Source organism: Salarias fasciatus, chromosome 3 (assembly GCF_902148845.1).
Source record: "Salarias fasciatus chromosome 3, fSalaFa1.1, whole genome shotgun sequence".
NCBI classification, from domain to species: Eukaryota; Metazoa; Chordata; class Actinopteri; order Blenniiformes; family Blenniidae; genus Salarias; species Salarias fasciatus.
In genome coordinates this window covers 10,803,154-10,821,473 of record NC_043747.1, presented here as the reverse complement: position 1 = coordinate 10,821,473, position 18,320 = coordinate 10,803,154, and the positions used below count along the sequence as shown (strand labels likewise).

The 18,320-nt window shown below is 46.9% G+C and overlaps 1 protein-coding gene across 1 annotated transcript in view; it reads right to left on the bottom strand.

Annotated features, from left to right (window-relative positions):
- Positions 1–7,299: 7,299 nt before the first annotated feature.
- The window catches only part of LOC115383880 (NACHT and WD repeat domain-containing protein 2), a 56,635-nt gene continuing 45,614 nt past the window's right edge, over positions 7,300–18,320 (bottom strand). The window contains 2 exon segments of the mRNA XM_030086090.1: positions 7,300–10,458; positions 10,461–11,823. Coding sequence (XP_029941950.1) covers positions 7,928–10,458; positions 10,461–11,823 — 3,894 coding nt within the window. The 3' untranslated portion in view covers positions 7,300–7,927.

The window sequence follows — 18,320 nt, the reverse complement described above, 5'->3', positions numbered from 1 at the left end:
TGCCGGTGGGAGGTGAGCGGAACAGCGGAGGACCACAGTGAAGCTGAGGCCGCGCGACACGGCTGCTTCCGGCGGAGGCTGTCACAATAAAACACCGCACACCAAAACATCTCCAACACACGCAGTTTAGGTCGATTTTTTGATTATTTTTATTTTTTACTGTGTCAATCATAACAAATACTGATACCTCTGTTCTAACATTCCCTCATTTCAAATATTGATTGTCACTGATTGCACACGTTCACCTGACTCCTGCTTTTAAATTGAAAATCCGATAAACTAATGAAATGATGCCAACATGTTCAATAATAATATTTTTCATATCGATTTTTGCTGGAGAAACAGTTTTCTTTACTTTAACCCATTAAACACAGGGTCAAGGTCAAGGGTCTCACTAGGAGTATGGTGGTGACCTTTCACCTGTGGGATTCAAATATGCCTGAGCACCCTCGACAGATCACCAGTCCATCACAGATTAGTTCTGATTTAGGAAAGGTTCACATGTATAAGAACTGGATCAAGAATATTGCACACACACACGTGGTGGCTGAACTGGGAACTGGGGAGCTGTGAGGATTACATTTTACAGATCTGTTGCTGTCAAGACCACAAAACCCCACGACCAAGACAAGACCAAGCATAGAAGGAGCAGAGATCGAGTTAAGACCGTGACCTTGGGTGCTACAACACTATCTTACAAATGTGATGAACTGGGAAAAAAAATGCCTTTCTTTTCCAGTAGTCAGTAAAAAGGATGAATAGGCTTCAGTGAGTACAAAATGTTCCTTGAAATACCCTTCAAATAATCCCTGGGATTAAATTTTCACGAGTGCAGGATAAAGGATTAACAAGTATCCTCAATAAGTTTCATTTACATATAAAAAGGTAAACCCTAATTTCTGGAGCTTCTTGCTTGGCAAGCTAATCATTATTTCCCATTTTCAGTAAAGACAGAGCAGGATTAGCTGGATTTGTTTTCAACATTTTAATCACTGCCATATAGGAAGTTAAGGTTATCACTAACTGGGAAGTGGGAAGCTTCCACTCATCAGAGGAAAAACTAAATCTGATTGAATTAACCATTGAATTGTTTTCCCATTTTCTACACGGCTTTTGTTCTCCAGGGTCAAAGCTATGGATAGGACAAGACACATATATCATATTCATTGGACTTTCAGAGGGGCTTACATGGAACATACATGTCATTGTCTGGCAATTACATCAACGTTAGAACACATTCATTATTGAAAACATCTGAGAGCTCTGAGTTTCTGTGTTATGCAACATAGAAACTTATGTTTTTGCTGGTTAAAATAGATCTGAATAGATTGAAGCCACTACAGATCGTTAAGAATCATTTTAACCCTCTGTGATTATTTCTACCTATGGCCAGGATTTCCTTCTTGATTATTTTGGCTGATGTTAATATCAGTTCAGTATTGGTTTTGAAGTTTTTGAAATGTTTATAGGCAGCACAAGCTTTTTAATCAAAATTTCAAGGTTTACTCATCAGTATCAGCACAGATTAGAGCCATTCACCAAAAACAATTGAAAGAGATGAAAAACCCGAATAATGACTCCCCAGATTATTGAATAGAATACTCAATTTTGGAGGAAAATATCAAAATATTGAAAAAAAAAACCCTTCAGCTTTCTGATTTTGCTCCAATTGTTGAAAAAAACTCATAATTTTAATTAAATAAGTGAATATTGTGTAGAACAAAAGAAAATTTAAAAAAAAATCAGAATTTGGAGATTCACTCTTTTGATTTTATTTGCAAAATATTGAAGAAAATAGTCAGAAATTCGAGAAAAAATGGCGAGTAAAATACAGGGGATACATTAAGATTTTGAGGGGGGGGGGGAATAAGACTTCTGATTTAATTTCTTACTATCTATTCAAATTTTAAATATGACACAGGCTGACACTGTACTGCTGGAACAAAAACAGAAAAAGACCACACCACTGAAGGCCACACCAGCACACACTGCTTTCACATACGTGACTTCCTGCGTCGACCTGCAGCCTCCCTCGGGGCTGACGGAGCTTAAACCTGACCTGCCTCTTCACAGCTACTATGGCTGATCATATGACTCGGATGTGATTAGAGAGAAATAACCTCTCAGCACTGGTTCTGCACGTCACAAAGCCCGGCGGACAAAGCCGTCCAACAAGGAAAGAAAAATAATTATATACTTTCCGTTCCTGGAGTCGGGCTCGCCTAAAAATCACATGAGTGATGTACATTTATTTTCTAATTTGAAAATCACGCACCGGAATATGTTTAAAAAAACAAACAAAAAAAAAGCAATCCCACCCTGTTTAAACAGCTAAGCGGACGTGAAATGAATGATGGTGTTATTTTTGCAGTGCAAACGGGTGACTTAGGTGTGTGATCTGGTGTACAAACACTCTCCTGACACACACCAAAAAACCGGTTTGAGTATTTACAGATGCTACAAGGTGAGTTAATCCCTGAAGTCAAACAAAAAAAAATCACATGGTAGAATTTTTGAGAAGCTTTTTTTCAGAGTCGTTAAAAACAATCATAATGAGGAAAAACAGAAATATACTATCAGGTGAATTGCAGGGATATTTGTTTAAGTGTTTGTAAAGGGGTGCACTCTGATGCTTAATTCAATGTAGAGTGGAGGTGTGTGTGTTTTTTTCTGCAGTTGACAGGCTGGCATCTAACATTTTGGAAAAAAACCACTAAACATGACAACAATGTGACACATCAGATGGAAAACAGCCCACCTCGGCGTGTTCAGAGACATGGCCAGTGGTGCCGCAGAGATACTTTCTGTCTGTTTTCACTCCACTGCTTTCTCATTTTTTAACTCGACCTCTTCGCTTGCAGCAAACGCTCTTGTGAAGAGTGAAACTGACATGGAGATTTCAATTTTTCTGTGGACATATCTTAAATTTGAAGATATATCTTCAAATGCTGAGGGAAATGCATTGATTTATTTGAAAGACGCTGTTCAAATTTGGATGTTAAATGAGAAAAAGATGAAAGATGAGATGTTTAGGTAGGCTAAACAATTCCTCCATTAGCTGCTCGAAGAGAAAGACGTTGCGGTTTGATTATTTTCCCATCTGTTGATTCCAAGGTCAAGAATCAGCTTTGGGCTGGAACATCGACTTTGTGGCTGTGACCTTTTTCTTTTTCCAGTACAACAAAGCGGCTTTTCAGCACGCAGCTAATAACTTTGATCCCATGGCAAACATCTGCATTGTTTGGCTTCAGCTGCGATGCGTCACGGCTCACACACGAAATGAACTTTGGAATGAACTGAGTCCCAGCTGTAGAGGTATTTACCTAACAACGAAATAAAAGCAAATCTATATTATAAAAATAATACAAAAAGGATTCATCCTTGTTGGGATCTTCAACAAAACCTTGAGAATATCACCAGAGTTAATCATTTTACGCAAGAGCCTTTCTTTCAGGATTAGTCAATTATTTATCACCATGCTTCATTTCCTTCTTTGATCAAACCCCAAAGCAAAGAGTGGACATTTTAATCCCTTTAACCTATCGCAAGGAAGCATCTCCCCAAACATTTCCCATTTCCTACTGTTCGCCTGAAATCCAAACAGAGCAGCAGGCTTCATGCGTCGTCGTCGTCGTCTCTCTCTCCACCCCTCAGCATGCTTCACAGGAATTAGGTCAGGTCTTGTTGGTAGTTATCATCTCCTATCTGAGGTCTGAGCATCAACACGGCTGGGAAATGCAAGGAGAGAATAGGGGTTAATGGGGATGGAATGAGCGGCGGCTCCGTCTCTGATGGGATTTATCGCCCCGCAGATAGAATGTACCCTTTGTGTGTTAGCGACGAGAAAAACCTGAAAATTGGTGAGATTTCCCTCCGCAAACATCCAATATTTGAGGAAAGGCTTTTAGTTAAGTCAAACACAGGATACTCAAACAAAGCGTCCAGAGGATTCTTTTTTTTTTTTTAAGTTCTTATTTTAAACCTGATACTGTGTAGGTTTTTTTTTTTTTTTTATTGACTTAAATTCCAGCTGCTGGTGAAGTTAAAGTGTTTAGACGAGGCTGGTTTATCTGGCCTGGCGGAGCGTGGAGGACAGAAGGAGGGAGGGAGGGAGGGAGGGAGAGGTGGGTGAGTCATAGGCTTCCCCGACACTGAAAACACAGGTTACAGTTGGGAAAAAAAAAAAAAAAAATACAGAGATGACAAAAGGAGGGGTTTGGCTTATAGAGTAAACACTGCTGACAGGGAAGTGGCTATTTTAAGGCCTGGTTAAAGAAGAGGCAATGTCAGACTGTACGCACTGTAGGACACACACACACACACACACACACACACACACACACACACACACACACACTGAAATGCACTGTGCGACCTGTGGAGACCTCCTGTTCGACAAACAAGCGGTGTAATTATACGCCTGTGCAGGCGCTGCAGGTGGAATGTGCTAGCGATAGACGAGCCCTTGTTGTCCTAAGGACCGGAGAGCAGCGCCAACAGCCAACAGACATGAGCTCACCGTCACCACAATGAGGGGCGGGGCCAAGCCCGTGACTGCCGTGGACCTGATGTTGCTGTGGAGACAGGACACACACACTCTCACACACACACACACACACATATGCAGTCACAGACACACACAGATTGGCTCAGAGTGACACCGCTGGGAAATTAAAATGGTAGCCCAAAGCAACAGGATTTTATTGGCCAATCACAGCTTGATCCTGGATGTGTTTACCTTGCACGTTTGTGTGTTCCCAGCAGTTGTGTGTGTGTGTGTGTGTGTGTGTGTGTGTGTGTGTGTGTGTCTGTGTGTGTTTGGCACAAGACTTTGTGCAGGTGCACTTGCATCGCCTAATTATAATGACAATGTCAGCCAGTGTTGGAGAAATATTCACCACGCTTGTCTGGCATCCGGCATCAAGCGCGGAAGAGCAATTACTGGCCTATCAAATCATTTTACAGCTCTGTTGTGAGTGCATATGTGTGTGTGTGTGTGTTTGAGGTTGTCAGCACTGCTTGTATTTTCCTTACTCTGGGGAAAAAAAAACTGGTTTCCAAGCATGCAGCGCAACCTAAATTCCATTGAGATGTACTTCAGGACAGAGCTGATTGTAGTCAATTAGACCACAGCTCTTCTTCATCAGTCTTCATCCTTTCCTATGATAAAACATTTTACTGTCTGGTAGCAGACGCTGCTTTGAATGAATCTCTAATTACAGTAAAAACTCCAATGCAGTGGAGGCAAAAAGTGAACCATTTTATTACATTAAAATGTTTCATACAAACAATGCATACACACTAGTTTCATATTGCTTCAGACATAAGTTTCTTTTCCGTTCGAATTCCAGTTAAACAACTCTGTAACAAAATGTAAGGTACAACATTTATGAAAATATAAATCTCTAAACAGGTAAGTCAGTCCTGACGATACAAAGAATACCATAGAAACATTCATTACCAGTGTGTCAACTATGAGTTGCAAACATGTAAGTTATTAAAAGTCATTCAAGTTACTTAACATACAATAATACCATTTACTGGCTTCCATATGGACACATTCAAATATACTCTTAAACTGGCATTCCAATATATTTTAGAAGAGGACTCTTTTTAAACTTTTTTAGCAAAGATAGCACATTTTCTCTATCATAAATCACAGTCAAACACTGAGACAATTTGGTAACAATATAATTACAGTACAAGCCTCAAAACAAATGAGACGGTCAACAAAATATAACACAAAGTGTAACTGGGACTTTGGCAATTACATGTTATAATATCCTCCTTTTTTGTTTTGGGAAGTCTTGAGTTTAGAGAGAGATAAAGCATTTTAAAGCTCAGTGCTGCTACCCAGTTTTAAATCATCCAAGGGCTTCTATTTTGAAAAGTCAAAACAAAGAAACATAAAAGAAGATGCAATAGCCCTTCACAAAGTATATGTCAAAGTGGAATCTGTGTTGTTGTTTTTTTTTCTGCCATGCCTACAGAACGATATGCTCAAAACTGCCAAACACAAATTAAATCCTGGGTTATTACAAGCATGCTTTAGAAAAAGCTATCACTGCAGCTGCAAGGTTACAAACCTCACAACCTCCTAAATGTTCCTTTAGATTGTCAGCAGATCTTGAGAGCTTTAATTTCAGCCTGTCAAAATGCCAGCCCAAGTCATTTTCCGCCGGCTCAAACGAGGGTCAAAAAGATTGGGAGCTTGCGAAATGAGAGAGAATTTCAAAACCCGCTGTGGTATATCACCTTCTGTGAAGCTGAGAGGAAACTCTTACTGGAGAAATTCGAAGTGTGACTGTGTTGGGGAAAAAAAAAAAAAAAAAGGGAAAAAGGTGACAAAGAATTCAAAATAGAAGCAGAAAGTGCATGTATATGTAGAAAAGTACATTTAAAAATGCTACTTCTGCTTTTAATTTGTGCTCAGATGTTCACAAAAGCAACCAAATCTAAAATTATCCTTTTTTTCCCCTCACACATTCACACTGTTAAACTTCTCACGGTCTGTTTTTCATTGTTTTGCAAAGGTTTGATAAACAACCACAGGCTTTGAAATGAATTGAAAATGTTGAAACCCTCTTCACATTTTTCCATCAGCTCCGAAGATTTTTGAAGTGCTCATTTTTGAAGTTGACTGTAAAAATGAACAGCGCCATTATTCTTCTTCCTGTTGCTACCAGGTTTATAATAGAGAGAATGTAGCTTTTCAAGTGTGTCACCTGTAGCCTGCAAGTACCTGGATGGCCTGTGTGTTCCTGTAAGCAAACCCAACACCTTTTTTTTTTTTAAACACAAATCTAAATTACTTCAAACAATTTGTACAATGTTTCATATGAATAAGTTTAATAAGTTCTCACAAACCACTTATAAAGTGCTTCCACCTACAGTCTAAATTTCTAAACATAGTCACATGGCCGAGCTGTTTCGGTAAAACACTTGGCTAATCACTCTGTCCTCTGATACTGAAACATCTTAACACACTCCACTAAACCTAAAGCAAGTACACTGTTAAGGCGTGAATGTGTATGGTGCTATGCTACACTGTATGCTCAATAGTGGTGTATCCCATTAAATGAACAGCGCACACGTTGATGCGACTGCAGGTAAGTTCGCATCAGACTCACGTAAACTGTTCCGACAAATTTCTACAGCTATCAATACAAAGAGCAACGTCATCAGTCTCACAGGTTGTTGACTGCTTCAGACTCTTTCGAAGTCCACACTGATCGTTTCGATTCGACGTCGATGCAAGTATCGTGTTCCGGTGCGTATACTGTGTTTACAAAGTCCCTGCATTTTCATAAATCTTGTAATCTGCACATAAAGAACATTTTAAATTCCAGGCACTCACTTTGATTGCATTAAGCACAACATAACATTTTTAAGGAGTTGCACAAATTGCAGCAGCCAAAAAGAGATATGTACATATGTTCATAGTTCTTTCTTTTTTGTACAGTACAGCCTGATGTTCATACAAACATAAATATATTCTTTTAAGACTAACATTATGGCTTAATGTGCACAACATAAACAAACATAGGGTACAATGAAAGTGGCAAAATTACTGGAATGGCTTTGAAAATGAGACATTTGAATAATAACTTTGTTCTTCAAATGCAAAAAGGACACATAATGGCAACCTAATATCTCACAGAAATTACATTTTTCCTTTTTTTTTCTTCAAAAACTATTTTTTTTTCTAACAGTCTTCATGTGTAAAACAAAAAGTATCACAATTTGGAAGTAAGTAATACATAACTTGAGTGCAGCGTTTTTCTGGTCGGCCCGATAACTACCCAGAGGGCTGACATCTGCAGCTGAATCACGTGGCTGTAAACAAGAATCAACTGCAACCCCAGAGATTCAAAGCTTCGTCCCGTCTTCACGCTCCCGTTCCAACTGCCCCCTGCCGATTGTTCACCTATGACTGCAGCAGTTCAGTCTTTTTTGTAGGCGTTGTTGACTCACCTTCTCCAGAGTCTGAAACATTGATAGGGCTGTCCCTTGAGAAAACCTCCGTCGACTCCCTCCAAGTGCAGTCGGCAACACTTTTAAAGGAATGATTTCCGCATTTGGGTCGCACTTTTTGTGAGGCATTGTTGACAATCTGTCGGCTGTTGGATGTGGCTATCTTGATCTTCAGGGCAGCATCCACTCGATCGACAACTGTGTATGTGCCAATGCTGCCGTCCTCAAAGCCAATGATGATGTTCAGTGCTCGCTGGGAGAGAGACAGGAAGGTGGGGGTCTTGTAAAGTGAGCACGTTCCAATGCTCTTACCATCTGCAAGGCGCATCACAATTAGATTGGACACGACACCAGCATCGTCATCTTCATCACAGTTCCGAAAACAGACATATACAAGATAACGTCCGTCCCTTGATAATTTCTGGCGCCAGATTATACCTGCAGCATGGACAAGCCTCAGCTTCCCACTGTGAAGATCAAGGACGTTAATATTCTCGTCGCCTTTTGAGACAATTCCTAATTTCCCATTGGGTGAGATCTGGAAGTCCTCGAGATTTTTCAGAAAGTTGGTTGGTAGTTGGACTCGCCTGCACACGGACTCATCTGCAACACTCCAGATGAAGACGGTCTCTGTGGACGTGATGAAGACTACGCAGTCTGGGCAGTCAGGAATGAGCTTGAAGTTGACGATGGTAATGCCGTCATCACAGACGAATTTCTTTGATACACTGCCTGACCACAAGCTGACAGCAAGTAGCTTGTTTTTGGACGTCCCCACCAAGAAAGTGTTTGCTGTGGTGATGAGAGCATTTTGGAGAGTGACTAAGATGTTGCACACTTTGTGCCCGGTGGCCAACCTCCAGACTCTCGAGGCATTCTGCTCACAGAGGGACACCACAAACTGGTCATTGTGGGTGATTAGCAGCTGTGATATTCTTTGTCCATTGATGCGAAAGATGTTTTCTCCTGTTGCAGTTTGCCAGATGTATTGACTGGACTTGTCATCTGAAGTCACCATGAGGTCCCCTGAGGAGGTAAGGACACAGTTCTCTACTATGCCCTCGTGCTTGAAGATGGTCTCAATGAAGCCAGTGCCAAAGTTCCACTTGTGGACAGCTTCTGAGCCGTCCATGGTAAACACGTAGTCCTCTCTGCCCGACAGCTGCAAGGTCTGAATCTTCTTGCCTGTTTTGTCAATGTTGGACATGGCGGTGATGATATCGATGTCCCAAACAGACAGAACTCCACTGCTGGCAACAGACAGTAGCAGGTTGTGATGGACCGATTTGATGAGTTTAACAATAGCACCTGAGATTTCGATCAGGCTAGCCATGCACTGTCCACTGTCCCTTCTCCAGACAAAGATAGAGGAGGTGTTCTCCATGGAGGCCACAATGCTTTGTCCATTTTTGGAGAGAACAGCAGCAACAAAGCGCTCAGTGCGTTTTGCTTTGAACTTCTCTACCATTTTCCATACTTTTGTGTCGAGAACTTCAATGCTCCTTGCTTTGCAAAGGAGAATGGAGCGCTGGTCTTCAGACAGCTCAATGCCCACCACTTCACTGTCATCCCCTCTGCAGTCATAGTCCTCCATCAGCCTCGGGTTGGTGATCTCTTTGGTGTTCCATACTGACAAGCTTCCTTCGTTGTCAATCATCACCATTTGGTGGAGGGTGTCTAGCACGAGGATAGACTTGACAAATCCACCGGAGAACTCAGATGTCACGGTGGCCAGTTTGTCCCCATTTCCCAGATGAAAGATGGATGCGGTATTAAGGTACTGGCCACAGAAGGCATACATTCCATCAGGCGAGCACTGGACACAAGTCACTTCATACCAGCAATGAAACTGGTAGAGAGGCCAGCCATAGAGGAGGTCAATGACATTGACGTCTTTACTGGCTTCAAGCCAAGCCAAAGCATGATGGGTGGACAAAGTGAAACCATTGATAAAGGCAACCCCACCGGTGATGCCAGCATGCTTGGACCCCTTTATTTCAACCTCCGATAAAAGGCAAGACTTGTGATTATCATAGATGAGCAGGGTATTTTTGGTTGTTGCAACGACCAGATACTTTTCATCAGAGGTAAGCCTGATTCCCAGCACAACTGATCTTGCTGTGTCGATCTGCCGAAGAAGCTGTCTGCTCTCTACATCCCAGGTGCTGACAGATCCGTCTTCTAGTGCTACGAGGACTATATTCGGGGCTAAAGTGGGCAAGATCTCCACAATCTGCATGTAGCTTGCACACAGCGGAAGCCTTTCTGGACTGTAGGTCACATCCATTGAGGAATGGAGAGGCACAATAGAGCAGTATTTTGGGCCATCTTTGTCACACTCGAGGAGTAGGTGTCTGAGCTTTGGAAGGGAGGTGACAACTGGCAGCAGCCTTTGCTGCAGTTCTGCAGACAGCGATGCTGGGTTCTTCAGCACTTTTACCTTGATGCTACGGAGCGTGGTGGCGAGAAACTTCAGCTCTTTTCTTGACTATAGCTGTAAGCTAGGTCAATGTCTGTTAAAGCCTTGTCAAACTGGCCAATCTTGATCATTGTGTACAGCCAGCTGAAGTTCATGATGACCCCAAACATGAGATCATCAGTGCGCCCACTCCTGGTGAGGTGGTACACCAGCTCCGTCATCTTTCTGTGATTGACAAAGAAAATGTCAGGCTCCAGAAGGTTGCACTGGAACACCCAAGGCTGTTCAGGGGTTTGTCTGTCGTAGGAGTACTTGTCAGAAGATGGTTTTTCATGGGACTGCTGATGAGGATTTTTGTGATGGGAAATGTTCAGGGAAGTGAAATGATTATTGTCGTATGTGAAGATCTTCTTCCTGCCACCTGACCATGCCCCAAGGAAATACTCTGCCAATAGGCTGTGCATTTGGTGGACATCCTCTTCATTGCTGAGATATAGTTTCTGGGCTATGAGATGGAGGTGCCTGTTGGCCCAGACCATCAAGGTGACGTTTCGTACCTGTCGTTCCACCAGATAGCCTTCTAGCTCTTCCTTGAGCTTTGCAACTAGGTCGTAGGAGATCCTCAGAGGATTTTTGAGGTAAGTTGCGACAATTACATCGCCGAGAACTATGTTATCAAGAGACAAGATGTCTTCAAGTTCAACCTCGGTCAGTCCAGCCTTGGCCATGGTGATGTACCCTAATGCTCTGAAGACAAATCTCTGGCCCAACTTGTTCTCCACAGAATAGAAGAGTTGTTCTATGCTCTCATGCACTGTGGAGCATAGCGATCTATCATCTACATCTTTGTGGGACCTCCAGTGAACTACTTCTCTGTAGATGAGGTTGACAAACATCGGCAACGTACACTTGGCAAGTGCCTCATTGACATAGATCTGTTGGCCTGAGGTCACCTTTCTCTTCACACCCAACAGCTGCTGTTTTAAGGTTTGGCTGCAGACTTTGCGGTCTCGCTGAATTAATTCCACATAATACCCCTCATCGTGGATGAGATGACGGAGCTTCTGCAAAATGCCGTGCTTGTTGGGCAACGTTGAAACGACAATGCGAACTGTCCGAGGCAGGTGTATGGGAAGCCACCACAGCTTGCGAGCTTCATCAGCATCTGAGAGCTGTTCAAGAGCATCCAGGACGATGACCAGGGGCCTGTGGAATGATGATTCCCCAAGGAGGTTGATCAGGAGTTCCCTCATCTCCTGAATCTTGTTAGGCAAAAAGTGAATCAGGCAGCGGTAGTTTATTGCAATCTGTTCACAGATGCTCTGGAGGAGGGTTCGTAGGTCTGTGGAGAGCTGGCTGGAGCCAATAAAACGAACAACGACCACCGGGTCGGTTTCAGGTCCCATCTCTTTCTGCAGCCATGTGTAGGCCTGAAAAACAGCAAAGAGAGGGTATGGTTAGAATTTATGTTCTTCAAACTCAACATTTGTAAAAAAAAAAAAAGTTCCTTAAATGCAATTGTCGTTTCATAATGTTTGGGAATGACATGTTGAATTATCAGATAAGGAGGCATGAAAATAATGACCAAATCAACTGTTATCCTGACATAGGAAGTTAGGGCTTTAATACAATCCTCACTCATGGCACTATATCTGTACTACACCAAATTTGACTTTCATTAGATGCATAAACACGCATACAATGTAGTGACGTTAATTTTTAATGTTCTTGAATAATCAAAGTCATGAATACCGAAATTTAAATTCTTGTACTTCATCGTGAGATTTATTCTATGAATGAGAACATCTCTAATCTGGAGTCTACCCTGATCTTATAATTTCATTCATGAATACATTAAAAGGCTCAACTGAGATTTCAGGAAGTGTTAAGATGTTATTTGACACTTCTAGGGCAACACTGATAACGATTACTATATACGTGACTGACTGTGTTTGAGAGCGGGAGAGTAAAAAGAGAGATGCACAGAATCAGAGTATTTACAAGTTAAAATAGATTTTACATGTGTAGTTCAGTCTGTATGTCAAAAATGATGGCAGCGGCGAAGTTTATAAAACTGAATATGAAAGGGCATGCATCTGTGGAAAAAATTCTACATAATATTTCCACCATGTAACTTTAGGTTACTTAACGTAACCCCGGTTCTCAGAGTAGCATGAGTGAGATGTCTCACTATGGGATACGCCCCCAGCGTATGCCTCAGAAGCATTTATCTCACTACGCCAATCCTGATTGGCTGGTGATCGCGACGCCCACCGAGGGTGGAGCCACCTACCCTTTAAGTAGCCTGCGTCATCTGCGCAGCGTCACTCAAAATAAGCACCTCTTCTCGCTTCGCCCAGCAAGAAGGGCTGTCTGGTGAGACATCTCACTCATGCTACTCTGAGAACCGGGGTTACGTTAAGTAACCTAAAGTTCTCTTTCATAGCATTCGTTTCGATGTCTCACTATGGGATATGGAAACTCCCGTATTGCCAGACATGCTTATCTCGATTGACCACCAGCTCTCAGGAAAGGCCCTCCCCCCTGCCCTAAGAGAGCCCCGCAGTCAGTACTGCATGAGCCAGGCTCAGAGCAGGGATGTCCAGCTTATAAAAGCGGACGAAGGTGAGTGGTGAAGACCAGCTCGCTGCTGCACAAATCTCCTGAATTGACACCCCTTTACACAGGGCCCAGGATGCAGCCAGGCCACGTGTAGAATGGGCCCGCAGGCCCACAGGGGCCTGAAGACCTTGACACGTGTAGGCCAGGGCGATCGCTCCCACAATCCAGTGGGAGAGTCGCTGCTTCGTGATGGGTCTGCCCCTGCAGGGGCGCGCCCAGGACACAAAGAGCTGGTCACCTTCCCGAAACCCCATTGTCCTGTCCATATAAATCCGCAAGGCACGGACTGGACACAGCACGTGCAGCCGCTGTTCTTCCGGAGAAGAAAATGGCGGTGGAGAAAATGCTGTAAGAACAATAGGAGAGCATGAGCCCACCACCTTGGGCACGAAGGCCAGGTGGGGCTTCAGTGACACCCTGGCATTCCCAGGGGCAAACTGAGTGCACGAGGAGTGCACTGAGAGTGCATGAATGTCACTAACACGCTTGGCAGAGGCCAAAGCTAGAAGCAGCGCTGTCTTCAGAGACAGATGCTTCAAGCTCACCTCCTCCAGTGGTTCAAACGGAGCTCTGGAGAGCCCATTTAAAACCACCGCCAAGTCCCATGGGGGCGCCAGCGGCCTGCAAACAGGAAGCAGCCTGCGTGCCCCTTTCATGAAACGGCAGACCAAAGGATGCTGGCTGACCGTTTTTCCACCAAACCCCACATGGCACGCGGCAATTGCAGCCAGATACACCTTTATTGTGGAGAAGGCTTTACGTTTGTCAATCAAGTCCTGCAAGAATGACAAAATAACACCAACAGTGCACTGAAAGGAGATGTGTCCTTTTTTCTGACACCACTCCTCAAACACCCTCCACTTACAGTCATAAAGAGACCTAGTGGAGGCTGCTCTAGCACTCTGAATAGTGTTAATCACATTCTGAGGGAGTCCAGCAGTATTTAAATTACACCACTCAGGGGCCAGGCCCAAAGAGCCAGGCGCTCCGGATGTGGGTGAAAAACTGCTCCCCCTGCCTGTGACAGCATGTCCCTGCGGAGGGGAAGCTGCCATGGCTGCCCCGACAGGAGCTGATAAACCTCCGCTAGCCAGTGCATGGCCGGCCACTGCGGAGCTATCAGAACCAGCGTGTGGCGATGCTCCCTGACTCTGTCCAGAGTCGGGGGAATCAAAGCCAACGGGGGAAAAGCATATAGGAGGACCGACGGCCAGACGTGCGCGAGCGCGTCCACGCCGAGCGGCGCACCTGGATCGCGTATTGAGAAAAACAGCGGACATTGCGCGTTCTCTCTCGACGCGAACAGATCCACAGTGGCTCTGCCAAAGCGGGCCCACACCTGCTCCACGAGGGCTGGATGTAACATCCATTCCCCGTAGAGCGGCGCACCCCTGGACAACAGGTCCGCCCCCCGGTTCAGAGCCCCCGGGACATGGGTGGCTCTCAGAGACCGGAGGCGGACGCTGCTCCACAGGATCAGTCTGCGTGCCAGCATGTGTAATTGCCGGGAGCGCAGACCTCCGTGACGGTTGATATATGCCACCGTCGTCGTATTGTCCGTTCTCACCAGGACATGATGTCCCCTGAGAAGCGGGAGAAAGCGTCTCAGCGTGAGAAACACCGCCAAGAGCTCGAGGTAGTTTATGTGAGCGCGCTGGAGATCCTCGCTCCAGACGCCCCTCACGTAACGGTCCTCGCATATACCACCCCAGCCCGACATGCTCGCGTCTGTGGTGATCACTTTCCGGGACAGTACGGGGCCCATAGGCACCCCTGTCACCAGACAAGCCGGGTGGCGCCAGCGACGCAGTGCCATTACGCATTGCGCACTGACCGTCACCCTCCGTGCACCATGACGCACGGGATTCAGCCTGAGGGAACGCACCCACAGCTGAAAATCCCTCATGTACAGACGGCCGAGCCGGACTACAAGGATGGCCGAAGCCATCAGGCCCAGTAGTCGGAGGCATAATCTGAAGGGGACCAGATTGCGCAGGGTGAAACGCGAGAGGCAGGCTCTGAAAACGTTCACCCTCGCCGCTGACAGACGGGCCGTGAAGGACACCGAGTCGAGTGATAACCCCAGGAAGATTATTTTCTGCACTGGAGATAATACACTCTTTTCCGAGTTTATCATAAAACCCAGGTCGATCAGGTGTTTTATGAGGATGTGCGTTTGCGCGATGGCGTCCTCTCTGGACCGTGCCAGGAGGAGCCAATCGTCCAGGTACGTGGCCAGCCTGATGCCCTGTCGCCGCAGCGGGGCAATGGCCGCTTCCGTACAACGCACAAACACCCTTGGGCTCAGAGATAACCCGAAGGGCAGCACTCTGTACTCGTAACAAACACCCTGAAAAGCAAACCTCAGATATTTCCTGTGAGGAGGATATATCGGAATGTGGAAATATGCGTCTTTGAGGTCGACTGACGTGAACCAGTCGTTCCGACGCACCATACGCAGCAGGGATGCGTGTGTAAGCATCCTGAACTGGTATGTTCTGAGGTATTTGTTCAGAGCCCGGAGATCCAGGATTGGGCGAATCCCGGTCCCTCCTCGTTTGGGGACCAGGAAATACCTGGAATAAAAGCCGCTCTGACATTGTCCGGGAGGCACCACGCATATTGCTCTCTTTTCCAATAGCGAGTGAATTTCCTCCTGGAGAACACGAGCTGACTCTCCGCGCGCCTGAGAATGCACTATACCAGAGAAACGAGGGGGAACGGCTGCAAACTGAAGCCTGTAACCCCGCGATATCGTTCTCAGGACCCAGGCTGAGCTGGGGAGCGCGGCCCATCTCTCTGTCCTCAGGCAGAGTGATGTGACAGCGTCTGTCAGACCGCCTGTCACTGGAGACTCCATAAACGGTGTTATGGCGCCCCCTAGTGACAAGATGCGGTTGCAACCGGCGTGCGCCACTGCGCATGCGCCGGGTGTTAGTGCATTGACAGGTCCGGTGTAGCTCCGGGACCGGAGACGGGACGTCACCCGCTCCGGAACCGGGAGCGACACAGAACTGTTTATGTTCTTGTTTGTTAATTGTGACTGCGCCCTCGACCTGCGGTCTGGATGCGGCAGTGGAGCACTTTTTATTAAACAAGAACAGTGAAGTGTGCTTGTGTGACTTCGGGGAGCGCACGCAGTAGCGGGGACTCGTGGGCTCCGGAAATCGAACCAAGCACGCTGAGGAAGAAAGACAGGTGGGGCTGCTGAACGTGCAGCCCCGGCACCGGTCTGAGGAAGGAGACCATCAGGTCGGCTTCTTCTTCTTCCTGGCCTGCGGACCGGCAGACTGCTCGTTCTGTGACGGCAGAGCTGCTGTCGCTGCAGTGGCCTTTCTGGGCCAGCCGGACCTCACCTCCTGTCTGGGTGGACCAGCAGGGGCAGGACGGGCTTTCGGCCGTGTGGGGATTTTAAACTGAGGGAAAGAAGGACGTGCCGTAGCCTGCGCGGCGCTCTGCCGCGGGGCTGGGGCAGGTGGACGCTCGGCTTTGCGCGGGAGGCAGAGCTGGAGAGCTTCATCCTCCCTCTTCTTCGCCTCGCAGCGCTGCTGCATTGAGGCGAGAGCGGAGCCAAAAATGCCGTCTGGTGTGATCGGCATGTCCAACATGTCCTCCTTCTCTCTGTCCGATAGGTTAGACAGGTTGAGCCATCTGGCTCGCTCCTGTAACACCATCGTCCCCAGAGACTTACCCGTGGCCTGGACCGCACAGCGCTGCACGCGGAGGCAGATGTCCGTTATCACGGTAATCTCGTCCCACACCGCTGGGTCAGGTTTGGTCGCCATGTCCTCAAACAGCTCCGCTTGGTAAGCGGAGAGCATGGAGGAGACATTAAGCGCCCTGACAGCCAGTGCTGCTGCCTTGTAAGCCCGCTCAGTCATGGCGGACTGGACGCGGTCCGCTTTGGAGGGCAGCGTGGGATCCCTGGATGAAGCGGCTAGCCGCGGGTGCAAATGTGCAGCGACTAGCGGCTCCATGGGGGGCATACGGAGAATACCGAGCTTCTCCATGCCCTCGCAATCCAGGGAGGAAGCTCCGTGGATGGAGCTTCTGCCGCTGAACGGGTGATCCTTCCATGAGGAGGACAACTCGTCGAGCAGCTCGGGGAAGACGGGGAGCAGCTGCTTAGCTGTCCTCGCAGCCTGAGGGAATTTCTTCCCTTCATAACGGGACCTGGTGGTCTCCGTTATCGCTTCAGGCCAGGGGATGTTCAGCCGGGATGCAGCGCGTTTACACACGGCCTGCATGTCCATGCTGACAGCGGAGGGAGCGGGCGCGCTCCCCTCCTCGTCCCCGAGGACAGCCTCAGCGCCTGGTGTGGCGGGCTGAGCGGCAAGCTGAGCGGAGGGAATGAGGACATCGTCCTCACTCTCCTCCTCGGATATGAGGAGCTCCGAGATTGTCTCGTAGTCATCCTCATAGTCCAACTCCAAAACGTCTTCTGCGAGCGGAGTCGGGGCGGCTAGGTCCAGCTGGGAGCCCCAGCTGCCGCTAGCGCGCGGGCCGACAACCGCATCGTCACCTTCCTTCTCCCCGCTGGTGACAGGTGTGTCACCCGCAGGAATGAAGGGGTCCTGACCGGACGAGCTAGCTTGGCGTGCTAGGCGTCGTCGGAGACTCTTGGCGGTGAAGCGGGCGCAATGCTTGCAGGAGCCTGGGGCCTCGATAGCCTGCCGGGCGTGTTGCAGCCCGAGGCAAAACGAGCAGACCTGGTGTGAGTCGCGGCTCGATATCTTATTGCCGCAGGCGCAGGCCCGGGCCCCGGAGTCTCCATCTCCTCTGGTGTGAGAAGCGTGGGCGTCCATCGTGGTTAGCTGGAAGCTAACCTGAGGCGCCGCGAAATTAGCTGGTGTGCTAATTCAGAAGGACGGAGTTAGCTGGTGTGCTAAACCGCGTCCACCGTCCCGTGGTGTGGTCAGGTAAGGACTCTCCAGGCTATGGTGAAGGCTGGAGGGTCGCGAAGTGTGGCAGCTAGCGCTCGGCGATGGAGCAGAGATAGCTCCGTCTGTGAACAGTTAAGCTAGCTGTCACTGAGGATAGAGATATGCTACACGAAGCGAGAAGAGGTGCTTGAGTGACGCTGCGCAGATGACGCAGGCTACTTAAAGGGTAGGTGGCTCCACCCTCGGTGGGCGTCGCGATCACCAGCCAATCAGGATTGGCGTAGTGAGATAAATGCTTCTGAGGCATACGCTGGGGGCGTATCCCATAGTGAGACATCGAAACGAATGCTATGAAAGAGAACATGATTTTAATAAACTGCTGCATGTAATATCAATAATTTCTGGAATTATTTGGTAATATT